This window comes from Furipterus horrens, unplaced genomic scaffold (genome assembly GCF_987537825.1).
Source record: "Furipterus horrens unplaced genomic scaffold, mFurHor1.1.pri manual_scaffold_3, whole genome shotgun sequence".
In the NCBI taxonomy this organism is placed as follows: domain Eukaryota; kingdom Metazoa; phylum Chordata; class Mammalia; order Chiroptera; family Furipteridae; genus Furipterus; species Furipterus horrens.
In genome coordinates this window covers 129,263,150-129,277,964 of record NW_028327173.1, presented here as the reverse complement: position 1 = coordinate 129,277,964, position 14,815 = coordinate 129,263,150, and the positions used below count along the sequence as shown (strand labels likewise).

Genomic DNA, 14,815 nt, shown 5'->3' with positions numbered 1-14,815 from the left:
CCCTCTTTCTAAAAATAAAATCTTTTAAAAAAATGTACTATAATCCAACTTTTATAGGCATGTCTACATTTCAAATATACAAGCCCATTTATAACTTCAAATGTATTAAATGAGACATTCATTGTCAGTGGGTAACTGACTTTGAAATATGAGAAACATACATGAATAACTAAAATATGAAAAAGGCAAAATGATTCAATATTTGAAGTCATTTGTACATAAAAATATTCTTAAGCTTTATGCATAAAGTACCATTTCCCATAAGTCACAAATGGAAGCATACAAATAACATTGTTTTTAGTCTTTTCCCAAATGCTTAATATTGTAGAGTAAAATACAACCAAAGTAGATGAGAGAAAAAATAAACATATATACTTTTTGTTTTAATAATTCCAAAAGAGGTGAATGTTTAAGCATTGCAATGATCATCACATTTCAGTTAAAAAGTAATGCATTGGTTTAGAATAACTGCCAGAAATGCTAATAGCTTTGGAAAAGCTTATTCTTGAAGTAGTAAAAAATTACTAAGTTGAATCTTCAGAAAGCTAAAATACTAATATTTTATGAAAAGTTCTGAGAAGTTTTAGTGGTTCACCAGTAACTAAGACTGCCACTTGGAATTTTATGCTACATGACAGAATTTCTCAGTGTACACACAATGAATTTTTCCTGCAGTAGGCATTCAAATAATTTTGCCACATTAAGTTTTCTAATGTTACCTTCTAATTCTATTTGCAATTCCCTTCAAAGAAAAAGGATATTACCTTGTTGAAGGAAACAGTTTTGAAATATTACTTAACATTAGATTCAGTCAAGATGGTGATGTATGGAACCATCAAAAATTGAGTTGAATGGAAGTCTGACAACTACAAAATTAAAGAAACCACATCCGTCCAGGAGCCAGCAAGCTGGTGCCAATATCTGAGACTCCATCAACCTGGCTAACACTGTTTGACCCACCTTGGAGATCCCCAGAGACTCCGCCCCACCTAATTTATCACCCCACCCCAGATACTTTTGCATTTGAATGGCTGGCCTTAGCTCATGCTTCACAACTTCCTAAATCCTCTCAACCAAGTTAACAGTTGGCCACAGTGAGCTCTGCACCAGGCACCAGCTGCAGCCAGCTTAGATTCATAGCTTGGCTTTGCCTGTAAATCTCTAAGCCCAGCACAAGTAGCAGCAATTTCAGATTGCTTTATAGCTCAGGCAAGGTGCCCTGGGAAAAACACAGGTGGGGGATGACCTTGGCCTACACCACGCGGGAAAGCCCACCATTAGCACACCCAGTGGACAGTTACAGGCCATGTAGGAGCACCATCACCCTGTCCCCACACAGCTGATCCTCCATGAAGGGCAGAGGTTGGAGGTCAGTGGTCACAGCCAATCCTTGCAGCTGACTGGCCTGGATAAATTCCTCCATTATCTGCCAACAGCAACGAAGGCTCAACTACAAGAGGAAAGCATACTCAACCCACATGAAGGGCATACCTCGAGTACCCAGCTTGGGTGATAGGGGAGGCTGAGCCACTGGACCCTACAGGACACCTACTACATTAGGTCATGTTATCAAGACATGAAGTCAAAGCAGCTCTACTTAATACACATAAAGAAACACAGGGAGGTTGCCAAATTGAGGAGGCAAAGAAATATAGTACAGATGAAGGAACAGAACAAAATTCCAGAAAAACAACTACATGAAATGAAGACAGCTAATATATATCATATGCAGAGTTCAAAACACTGGTGATCAGGATGCTCAGAGAAATGACTGAGTACGACCACAAAATGAAGGAAAAAGTGAAGGTTATACACAGCAAAATAAAGAAAAATATACAGGGAACCAACAGTGATGGGAAGGAAGCTAGGATTCAAATCAACAATTTGAAAAAGGAAGAAATAAACATTCACCCCAAACAGAAAGAAAAAACAAGAATTGAAAAAAACAAGGAGAGGATTAGGAACCTCTGGGACAACTTTAAACATACCAACATCCAAATCACAGGGGTGCCAAAAGGAGAAGAGGAAGAGCATGAAACTGAAAACTTACTTCAAAAAATAATGAAAGAAAACTTCCCTAATCTGGGGAAAGAAATAAACATATAAGTTCAGGGAACACAGAGAGTCCCAAACAAGCTAGACTCAAAGAGGACCACACCAAGACACATCATAATTGAAATGCCAAAGGTGAAAGATAAAGAGAGTATGTTAAAAGCAGCAAGAGAAAAGCAGAGTTACCTACAAAGGAGTTCCCAAAAGACTATCAGCTGATTTCTCAAAAGAAACTTTGCAGGCAATAAGGGACTGGCAAGAAGTACTCAAGGTGATGAAAAGCAAGGACCTACAACCTAGATTACCCTGTCCAGCAAAGCTATCATTTAGAATGGAAAGGCAGATAAAGTGCTTCCCAGACACGGCAAAGCTAAAGAAGTTCATCATCACTAAGCCGTTATTACATGAAATGTTAAAGGGACTTATTTAAGAAAATCAAAACTATGAACATGGAAGGGGCAACAAATTCACAATTCTCAACAACTGAATCTAAAAAAACAAACTAAGCAAACAACTAGAACAGGAACAGAATCATAGATATAGAGATCATTTGGAGGGTTATCATCGGGGAGGATTAGTGGGGAGAATGTGGGAAAAGGTGCAGGGATTAAGAAAACATAATTGGTAGGTACAAAATAGATGTGGATGTTAAGAATAGTATAGGAAATGGGGAAGCCAAAGAACTTTTATGCATGACCCACGGACATGAACTAAGGTGGCTGCAGGGATTGCTGGAGGAAAGTGGTTACACAGTGGAGGAGAACAAAGGGGGAAAAATTGGGAGAGCTTGTAACAGCATAATCAATAAAATACACTTAAAAAAAAGAAAAGAAACCAACTCTTTTCTTTTGGGGGGGGGTCTTTTTGAATTATCTACCATATTTCAACAGATTTTATTATCCGCAACCAAACGGGATGAAATATTTTGCAAGGCATTCTTACTAATGTTAATTGTTGTAATCTTATTAGAATATCAATAAACAATATAAAGTTTAAAAACATAAAAATGAAGGACTCAATGAGGAAATCATCTCCATTTCCTAGTTTTAACAATGGAGAATAAAGTATTGCACTTTATTATTCAACACAAAATAATGTAGCCAACAGTAACATACAGGTACACAATTTAATATTTATTATATGCATTTTATATACATTATTTTTCAACATCTGTATTTTTGCTATGTGGTACAATCTTAAAAATTTGCTGATTCATAGTTTGTAAAACAAAAACCTTACAAAACTCATCAAAACTCGCAAACTGATCAGAAAAAGTTTTTTGGAAGACTAGAAAAAATATTTTATTGTCTTAATCATGCATTACACAAACAAAATCTTTAGTTACACCATAAAATTAAGCACATCTGAAAAAATAAAACAGGGATAACTAGTCCAAACACAGCAAATTTCTGTATCCTGATTCAATAATTTTGTATGCTATTTGTAATGCAAATACAAATTTACTCCGAATATTTTTAAACAAGATAGTTTTGTTTGGAGTCATGATAAATCAAGATATGTATCTGGGGAGAATCACCTTGGTATGTAACTTAAACTATAAAATATTCCATTTTTAGTCTATTTTAGACTATTCAAAGAGTTCCAAAATAGATATACAGGTTCCTTTAGCACATTAATAAAAGGAATATAAAGACCAACAAAAAGTGAAATAAATAATAAGCTATTAGCAAGATGGGTAATCCTTGATAAATAAACTTGTAAATACAGTAAGATGTACAAAATATCACATAGTGATAGGATGCCAAGATTAGTTAGTTTTTAAAATTTTTTTAAGAGTTCACTTGGAGTACTAAACCCCTGTTTCATTTTAATACACTTAATAGTCCTTGGTTTATGAAGACAGTTATGTGATGAAGAAGGAGATTTAGCATCTTATGGAAGGACTTAGCTGAGCTGTATTAGGCAAAAGAAAGAGTGTGGTTACACGGCAGCGGGTCAGTGAGATCTCTGTTTTAGGGCTGTATAATGCAGAAAAACTTCAATACAATCTTGAGCACTGTTGTGACAGGCTAAATATATAAAAAGACTTATAAAAACTAGAATTTTATCCAAACATTTTGTGCAACTAATGCTAAAATATTTTAAGTTAAATTTTCTTCTTTTCTTTTTTAAAGCAAAATAAGTTTAAAAGGGAATCTGTGGCATTCAACTGATAAACAGAAGATCACTAAGAGATGAAACAAAACTACTCTTGGAGCTCACTTCCCCCCAACTAGAGCACCACATTCCTAACCCTAAGGCAGCACACAGAGTCCAAAATAAAAGTCCTTTTGTAAGGTCAGACTCCACATTGGCTTAAAGATACCTAAAAAACAGACATACGCTCAGTTTGTATCCAGTACAGGCCACAAATACTGGAGTCCCTCTTTTTTTTTTTTTTTTTTTTTGTCTCACAAAATACAGTAATTACAATTAATGAACCTGACAAGTAAGATGTGATTTCCACCAATTTATGCCTGCTCTAAATAGCTTTCGCTAGGCAGATCACATGTAGTGTCTTATCAGTAACCTTTTTTGATGGCAGTGATGCAGACCCTCTTTCTGTCCAAGCCAATCTGTTGTTAGGATGTCACTTTCTGTTGATTCACACAAACACTTTAGCAAGGGCATCAGCCCCTGCACTAGCAATATATGCTTTTGATGGATGGAAAGCAACATCATATATTGATTCATCTAATTTCTTCCTGTGTGCTGTTATTTCTTGAACACATGTCTTGCTGTCCAAATTCCACAATCTAATAGAACAGTCATGGCCTATAAAAGAACAAATAAAGTATTATTAAAGTAACAATTCATTACAAAGTTTGTGTGCAGTACAGGAAGTTCAGACTTACTTCCAGACATCAAATAGATTCCATTAGGATCTACTGCTAGACTTGTAACAGCATCCAAATGAGCTACCATAGAATGGATCATTTTACCTAAATAAAACATAACAGAAAAGATTAATTTTTCACAAATATTTACTAACTTGAGATACTTAACTTTCAAAATCATAAAACAGCATCAACATAAAAGTGACAATCACTTTACCAATTTTTGTTACTGTGGTATAAAACATACCTAACATAAAAGTTGTTATGGCTTTTAAAACATTCACAATAATGTGCAACCACCATTGGGTACAGGAAGCCCTATACCCATCAAGCAGTCACTACCCATTTCTCTCCTCCCCCAAGTCCCTGATAACCACTGATCTGCTTTCTTTATAGTTGGGACTACTTTGGATGCTTCATACAAATAAAATCATAGAATAACATGTGGCTTTTTGTGTCTGCCTTCTGTCACTTAGTATAATATTTTCAAGGTTCATCTACTATAATAATCACTTAAAGAGAATTTTAATTCTAATGCAGAACTTTCCCAGTATTTTTAATAAAGACATTCATATTAAATGAAATTGACAGTGTCTGCTAACACAGTGGAAAACAATGAATATAGGGTTGCATCAAAGACTTAAGATTTACATGAACTGGAATTAAAATGAAAACAGAAAGACTCTTTCTCATTAAGAGATGTAAAGATTATTTTATATACAGGCTTCATGATAAATTGCCAGAGAATACATTCCTACCTAATAATTCTAGTGCCATCAAATTCATTTATCCTTTGAAATGTCAATCATTTTATATATTAGAAACAAGGAAGAGGAGGGGATGGGAATACAGCAGAGAAATTATTCCAGACTTCTTCAGAAAGTAACAAAAACACTATTCTGGAAAATTTAATTTACTGAATACCTTCACTGAAGATTTGGCAAGCAAACAGGATTCAAGAGCAAGCTGAAATTAAAGACAAGTTGTGAACACAAAGCTGTGCTGCACAAATACTCTGGGGCAAGGGCAATAGCCTCTGCACTGGCAATATATGCTTTTGATGGATGGAAAGTAACACCATGTATTGATTTATCCAAGGAGTGAGTAAAAGAGCAAATCCTGATACTTAAAATTTCCTCTCTTTTCATTCAGCAATGAGTATTACAATGCCTGGGCTCCCTAAAGAGACACTGGAGGCCTTCTTCGGAGTTACAATCATTTGCTATGCTTCTAGCCCCCTGATGCCATTCCACACTGGAATGTGAAACAGATCTACTTTTGTTATTTGTCATGGGGCTACAGCTATTAACCTGAGTGCAAAACCACAACATAATCAAATGAACTGAAAACATAAAAAGTTCTATAGCTTTCTGGAAATACTAAACACTTATCAATTGAAGGCAACATTTAAGTTTTTCATCATTTCAAATTACATTTGCCTGTTCCTCATTAATACTAAAATTAACTAAGAGAATAACTTGATTCTTCTCTGTTATCCTGAGAACAAAAATATCATTCAACATACTATCTTTAATTGCTTAGTCCAACATAATTCATCTATCAATTCTAGAATCCATTCCTCTCAGTATTTCTATTTAAAAACAAAACAAAAAGAAAAAAACAATCCTTAATATGAAATGGTTGGCAATACTCTCAAAACATTGGAGGTTAAGTAACAAGCATCATTAGCTTCCTTAATAAATGTCAAATCTATGACAGTAACTCTTAATTCACAATCTGGTTGACTCCTTCCTTGAGAATAACCCTGTGTGTCCTAAATTTAAGATGTCTTTCACCCAAATAGCAGCTCTACCAATTTCTTTAAAGGTGCAATAATTTTCCAAGTTTAACTCCAATTCTCTTGCTTGTGCATTAAACTAACCTTTAGTGATATGTTAAGTCAATTTAGAGTCAACCCTTTTTTTTCCACAGTAACTTCAAAATGTGAACGGCCCCTCCCACTTCAGATTAGACCATGTGTAGAGAGGTGACATCAGAACCCAGTTGGCTGCTGGGCTTCCACTGATAACCACACAAGTCATAAAGCTTCTGATCTCTCCCCAGAACTAAGACCTCTCCTTCAGCAACACTTACTTGTAATTTCTCACATTTTACCAATTTCACTTTGGCCCCATGCCTCTGCTGCCACCCTTCTTCCTTCACCAACATTAATTCTTTCCTCCTATAACAGTCACCTGTTCTCCCCTCCCCTACATGGGCCCTGTAAGCCCTTTGACTTGGTCAATTAGTATTGTAGGCTTCTATGAAATGGAGAAGGAACAGATTGAAATAGAACATGTAGACTCTAGAAGCAAACTGCATGGGTTTGAATCCCAGCCCTGCAATTTTTCCTCGGTTATGTAACACTGCACTAATCATTTAATTTTTTAAGTCTTTTATTTCACCTGTAAAATGGAAATAATAATAGTATTACATTTACCTTATAGAGTTACCAGAAGTGCAAACATGCTAATACATGTATATCAAATAGAACAATGTCTCACAATAAGTAAAATATCATTAAGCTCCAAGAAGACAGGACATTTTGTTTACCAAGCATTGAGAACTGTGCAAAGAATACGGCAGAGTCGATAAATTCTGCTGCATGAGTTCACTGCCACTTCAGGACTTTCTTCCTCCCCAACTTCTTCACATCTCTCCCTTGTACTACACCTTCTCTCAGACTCACGCACTAGCTAAGTGTCTCAGCACAGTATGTGCAACTAATTTGTGCCTCTACCGATGTTTTAACATTCATGAGTCTGAAAGAACTCTCTAAAACAAATAATAGAAATTATAAATTTTAAATTACTTAAAAGTCAAGGATCTACCACATGATATAACTTAAATAATCTTTCTAAATCAATTCTGCAAGCCCCTGTTCAAATATTTTAAGTAGTTTTCTTAGTGCATAGCAGAAACAAAAATTGATTATTCTTTGCTTGGCTCTAAAAAGTTCTCAATAGACTGCTTTCCTTTTTCCAAACCTAGCTTTTTGGCTTTTCCTGTAAAAAATGCCCATGTCAACCAAAGTACCTACTACTAAAGTCTCTGATCAAAATATGTCCTTACCTGAAATTTCCTACTACCTTCTTCACGTAAAAAAATATATCTTACCTTACTTCAAAGCAAAGCTCAAACCCTCACCCTATGAAGACTTCTTTACTCTAGCAGGGCTCATGTTACTATATGTATGTATAAGTGCTCGAGCACGTACACACAAACACACCCTATTTTCCCCAGATAAGAGTAGATCCCCAGAAAGCAGAAACCACACCTTATACATGATAGTAGACAGTGCAGTGTAGAACACAAAATGCTAAATATATTCCTGTTGTTAAAATCTAAATATTTATTGAACTCATTCATGTTATTGATTTCTATGTTTCAGATAAAAAAAAAATCAGTAAGTATTCAAATTCATATGATAGAAAAATATTCTATTAACAATTCAGCCAACCAGCAATACCAGTTATGGGGATATTCTAATTTATCATATTTAAATGAATTGCCCATTTTCTAAGAAGGATTTATTTGAAAACAATACAAATTCATAGTTTAATTTAACTCAGTTTTGTATGTGTGTGTGCCTGTGTGTGAAAGTGAAAGTGGGAGAGAGAAGCTGACTTAAAAAGAATTTTCTATTGTTTGGAGGCCATTGCTTCAATTTCTTCACACTAAAGATAAGGTCCTGGACTACCTAACAGAAATAACAGAATATATTGGCAGAATTTATTTGAAAGACTACGGCCTCAAGTAAAATTTTATTACCACTTTTTCTTAATTTCTGCCAGCAAAACAGCTCTAGAGATTCATGTTTTGATTTTAATACAACTACTAAAATTCCTGAACCTTCCTTTACAAATGCAAATCTTTAATTAAAAAAATGCTTTTAATAAATACAGTAAAGGAAATTATCTCTGTTCTTGTAGCACAGGACGATCTTTAGGCCTCATAAAAGGTTCGAAGGACTGTTGGTAAGGTATTAAATTGAGAACATCCACATGAATATGAATCATCTTTCCTGTGAAAAGCTGTCCCGTGAATATCCATCCATCCATTCCCTTTCTCAACTGTTCTACTGAGTTAAAAGAAATCTGTCCATGAAGAGTGTTATTTGAACAAAGGAATTTATGTTAGATGCTAAGGACTAAAAATTATGATCATGTCCTGTACAAACTTCAAAGAGAAATCTGTCTTCTGGTTTATTATCTTGCTTGATAATTTGTTGCCCTGCAATAATGCTGCAATTAACATTTAAGTATCTTAAGTGGAAGTCCTCCAATATCCCTGGTTTTAGCTGCTGGTTCGATCTTCCAGTCAGGGCACATCAGAGAAGGAAAACTCTGACTCCAAAAAACCTCCGCTGCCTTGCGGCATACCTCTTCAGGGGAAAGGCTAAGGGAGTAAACCCCGACAGAAAATCCGGAGCCGGAGTCCCTAAGGCGGTTTGACGTTGTAGTCAACACCGGCAACTCCTGCGGCGCACCTGAAGCCAAGCTGTATCGACTCCGTCTTTCCCTTGGACCCTTCAGCTGCGAAGAGAGGGGGGGTCTGCTGCATGGGCAACAGCAGACCCTCCATATTACCCTGCCCAGGCTCTGTAGCTTCAGCGTCATCACAAGATGTCGATTCAACACGGGAGGAGACAGATACCGTGTCACTCCCGAGTCGGACTGCACAACCATTCTCGGCGGTGCAGATAGACTCTTAAGAAGCTACACCATCGTCTCGGACGGCTGCCGACGACGACGACGACGAGCTTCTGCCCTCAAAGAAGCCTCTCTAGCTGTCAGACTTTTCCAGAAAGAAAGCAAACTATTTTATGTAGTATTCAGGTGATGACAGCTGAAATGGGGTCCTTAAAGAAACCCTATGGCCAAATTAACGTTTGACTTTTAAATAAATGGTAAGTTTTCTGACAACAAGAAATGCAGGGAAGATGACAATAAAACAAGTTCCACTATATCATCATTTCGTCCACTGAGAAATAATTTTTAAGAACATATTTGAAATGTCAAACACCAGAAAAAAACCTCTTCTGCTCTATAGAACATCACAAAATATGAAGAAGAACTTTAAGTGGATTTATATTTAACTAATATGACATGAAAAATTATAATAGGTAGGCAAGGTATTATTTATATACTTAAGGATAAAACAATATATTTTATGAGTGTACTACAATAACCAAAGCAAAAATATGAGTTAAAATAGTTTAATGTGGAAATTTTGAAAGCAAAAAGTCAATATATCTTATATTAAATACCCCATTTGATCATCTTAAATTTACAGAATCATTAATATGAAAAAAAAAGTAAGACAACCTACTTACCCGTTTTATTGTCAAAAAATTTGATGTGTCTATCTTCATGAGCAGTTATTGTAACAGGAAGTGTAGGATGACTTACTACTCTATTAATGTGATTATTGGATTGTAAATCTGAAAAATAAAGGAACATAATGCACTACAATTCAATTCAAACCTCTAGTTAGAAGCTAGATGATGACCTTTTAAGTTCTTACCAAAAAAAGAAAGAAAGAAAAATTTTGGTTGAAACCAAAATCCTGAAAACTAAAGCTAGGACTCTTGAGAGATAAAATTTCTTAAAAAATTAAATGTTTAAGCTGTCCTCTCCTATAATATGTACAGTACTAGGCTCAATTTTAGAAAAAATTATAAGTATTTTAATATAGGTAATTTAGAATTCTTACAAAACTTAACTGCTAATAGCTTATGAAAGAATTATAAGCATTTAAGGAAAATTCCTAAGTGATAATCGGATGTTTGCAAAGAACAATCCCCATCCTACATACACTGACAAAAAAACAAAGAACCTAATGTCCTCAGAAATGAGATCTTTTCCTTAGCAAGAAGGGAGAACACAGAAGAATCAAAAAAATAAAAAAACATCATTAACATTATTAGACTTCAAGTAAATCAATCATTCCACACGTCTGCAAGAATTCTAAACTGAACATAAAACACAAAGCAAAAAACAACAAAAAAACCCATGTATGTGTTTTTTTTTTTTTTTTTTTTGGTGTAATTACCTGTTAAAAAGGGAGAGAGGAACTAAGGTTAAAAAGACACTGGGAAAGACCCTACTTTAGAATATTTAAATGTTTTACATAAGTGTGATTTTTTAAAAAGCCATCATAAAAAATCAAAAGTGACTTCCGGCCAAGATGGAGGCCTAGACAGACACGCTGCGTCTCCCTCCACAAAAAGAAGGAATATAACTACCTCAAAACTAGAGACAACCAGAAGTTCCAAAAAACCAAGCTGCATGGAAGTCCAACAAACAAAGATATGAAGAAGAAATACTCACCCACACAAGTGCAACAGCTCTACCTAAGACACAGAAGCAAACAACCACAGGAGCTTGTCAAGATGAGGAGACAGAGAAGTATGGCCTGAAGGAGGGAACGGATTAAGGTTCCAGTGGGAGCACTAAGCGATGAGGAGATTGTCAAACTAATAGATGAGGAGATAGCCAACCTAACAGAAGTAGAGGTCAAAACACTGGTGATAATGACAGATATGCTTAAGTATGGCAAACGCATAAGGGAAGAAGTAAAGGCTATGCTAAATGAAATGAAGGAAATTCCACACAAAACCAATTGTGAAGGGAAGGAAACTGGGGTTCAAATCAATGAGTTGGAACATAAGGAAGAAAAAAAAAACAGTCAAACAGTACAGAATGAGGAAACAAAAGTTGAAAAAAATGAGGAGACGCTGAGGAACCTCTGGGACAACTTTAAACATGCCAACATCTGAATCATAGGGGTGTCAGGAAAAGAGGAAGAGCAAGAAATTGAAAGCTTATGGAAAAAATAATGAAGGAAAACTTCCCAAATTTGACAAAGGAGATAGACATACAAGTCCTATAAGCACAGAAAGTTCCAAACAAGCTAGATCCAAGGAGGACCATACCAAGACACATCATAATTAAAATGCCAAAGGTTCAAAATAAAGAGAGAATCTTAGAAGCAGCAAGAGAAAAGCAGAGAATTACCTACAAAGGGGTGCCTATAAGACTATCAGCTGATTTCTCAAAAGAAACTTTGCAGGCAAGAAGGGACTGGCAAGCAGTAGTCAATGTGACGAAAAGCAAGGACCTACAACTAAGAGTACTCTATCCAGCAAAGCTATCGTTTAGAATGGAAGGGCAGATGAAGTACTTCCCAGACAAGGTAAAACTAAAGGAGTTCATCATCACCAAGCCATTATTATATGAAATGTCAAAAAGACTTACTTAAGAAAAAGAACAGAAAAAACAAGATGGCGGAGGAGTAAGTGGAAGCTACACTAACTTCCTCCTAGAACTAGTCTGGATTTACAATGTAATTTTGGAGAAATCATCTGGAATAACGAACCGAACACCAGCTGGAGAGAAGTCTTATAACCACGGAGAGACAGAAAAGGCCGCTACATCACAACGTGACCGGTAGGGAGTGCGGAGACGTGGAAGGGCTGGCTGGGCTCCCACGGGTGGCAGCTGAAGGGGCTGAGAAACAGCTCAGCAGCCGGGGATTCCCCCTGAGAAGGGCAGGGTCTAAACCCCCAGCTGGGCTTCCCAGCCTACAGCGACAGAGTGGAAAGTAAAATAGTATCAGCTGTGAAAAGCGAAAAGCCACAGGCTTTCTTGCTAGCCGGAGAGAAACAGCAGGAGAAAAAGAGCTCTTAAGTGGATCACATACGAAAATATTTTGGCCACCACTTACCCTGGGCTCGGGCAGGGGGAGGGCAGAGAGGGCTGGGGACACTTGGGGAGAGTTTGGCGCGGTGGCTTTGTGGGGGGAACTGGAGGAGCGGCTGACTGGGTCCCGGTGCTGACTCGTCCCCAGTGCTGCGGGTGGACCATTCCCCTCCAGGTGGCGTCAGCCTGAGGGGAAGCAAAAGCCCTGCCTACAGGAATTAAGCTGCCACACCCACAGTCCTTAAGCCTGACAGCTAATCACAGATTGAATAGATTAACAATCAAAGAAGACAGACAACAGCAGTAGATCCCTGGAAGTCTCCAACAGGCTGCCTAGGGCCAGACTGGTACATGATCTGACGCCACCAGAGGCAGATCCAGGAAGTGCAGATCATTCCAAGAAGCACCAACAAACAATAGGAGTCAAAAAAATGGGGAGACAGAGAAACAACCTCCCATCAAAAGGAAAGGTAGAATCCCAAGAAAGAGTGCTAAATGAAATAGAGGGGAGCGAACTATCAGATATGGAATTCAAAACATGGATTATGGAGAAGCTGAATGAGCTCAGCGGAAACTTCAAAGAACTCCAGAAAAACTACAAGGAACTCACAGAAAATTACGTGAGCATGAAAAAGGACATAGAAGCTATCAATAAGAGCCAGGAGGAAATGAAAAATACGATCTCTGAATTGAAGAACACAGTAGAAGGAATTAAAAGCAGGCTAGAGGAAGCAGAAGATCGGATCAGCGAGCTGGAGGACAACCTACACAAAAACTCCCAGACAATGCAACAAAATGAAAAAAGACTGAACAAGACTGAAGAGGTTCTAAGACAGCTGCAGGACAACATGAAACGTAATAATATCCGTATCATAGGAATTCCAGAAGGAGAAGAAGAAGAGCAAGGGATAGAAAACCTCTTTGAAAAACTAATGACAGAAAACTTTCCTAACATGACGAGAGAAAGAGTCACGCAAGTCCAGGAAGCACAGAGGGTCCCAATGAAGATGAACCCCAACAGGCCCACTTCAAGACACATCATAATTAAAATGGCAACATTCAAAGACAAAGAGAGAATCCTAAAAGCAGCAAGAGAGAAACAACTAATAACATACAAGGGAGCTCCAATAAGGCTATCATCAGATTTCTCAGCAGAAACACTACAAGCCAGAAGGGAATGGCAAAAAATATTCCAAGCAATGAAAAACAAAGGCCTACAACCAAGAATACTCTACCCAGCAAGGCTTTCATTCAAAATGGAAGGTGAAATAAGGAGTTTCCAAGACAAAAGAAGGCTAAAAGAATACATCTCCACCAAACCAGCATTGCAAGAGATGCTAAAGGGTCTGCTTTAAGAAGATGAAGAAACAGAGAGACAGAGAGGAACACGAGTACAAAGGGGGAAAATGACAATGAATAAGTACTGAAAGAAAGAAGGAACTTCTACCATTTGCAACAACATGATTGGAACTAGAGATAATTATGCTTAGCGAAATAAGCCAGGCAACAAAAGAAAATTACCTTATGCTGTCACCTGTTACAGGAAACTAATGAACAACACAAACAAATGAGCAAAATTGAACCAGAGGTATGTAAACAAGGAATAAACTAACAGTAACAAAGGGGGAGATGGGAGGGAGAGAAGGGGTAAGAAGGGGAAGGGTCTAGTCAAAGAACATGTATGAATGACCCATGGACATGGACAACTGGGTGGGGACTGACTGTGGGGGGGGACAGGGTGCAGGGAAGCAAGAGGGGGAAAAAAAGTGAGACAACTGTAGTGGAAAAACAAACAAACAGAAAATTTTTTAGTGGGGGGGGAATAAAAATATAAAGAATAGAAATGCAAGTTCAGTGAATATTAGAAGGACAAGGATTTTCCTTCCGATAAGACAGTCCTACAGATTTAGAGACTTGTATGTGGGTTATGTTACATAAATTAACATGTGTTTTCTGTTTTCAAAGGGCATAAGCCTACAATCTCATTACCTGAGTGATTATCTGTATGCATAGGCCTCACTTAATCCTGTCTGCATTGCTGCCTCCTGAGACTCAATGGTTTGGCTGAACTAAGTGGCTGGGTTGGTGAAGAACGGGGTGGTCTGTGGGCTTCACTTTAAAACTGGTTTCTCTTTTCTATCCTAATGGCTTGGACAGAAAAAGCCCAGAGGCCTGAGATGGGGGAAACCTAAAATATTTCCCTCAGTCCAAAATAAGTATAAT

At 37.1% G+C, this 14,815-nt stretch overlaps 1 protein-coding gene across 2 annotated transcripts in view; it reads right to left on the bottom strand.

The window, feature by feature from the left end:
• Window positions 1-3,157: 3,157 nt before the first annotated feature.
• STRN3 (striatin 3) overlaps window positions 3,158-14,815 on the bottom strand; it is a 109,600-nt gene continuing 97,942 nt past the window's right edge. For both annotated transcript variants that reach the window (XM_090270167.1, XM_090270166.1), the window contains 3 exons: window positions 10,225-10,332; window positions 4,908-4,994; window positions 3,158-4,827 (listed from right to left, as the gene is read on the bottom strand). In XM_090270167.1, coding sequence (XP_090126293.1) covers window positions 4,658-4,827; window positions 4,908-4,994; window positions 10,225-10,332 — 365 coding nt within the window. In that variant the 3' untranslated portion in view covers window positions 3,158-4,657. The remainder of the gene's footprint in view (window positions 4,828-4,907; window positions 4,995-10,224; window positions 10,333-14,815) is intronic.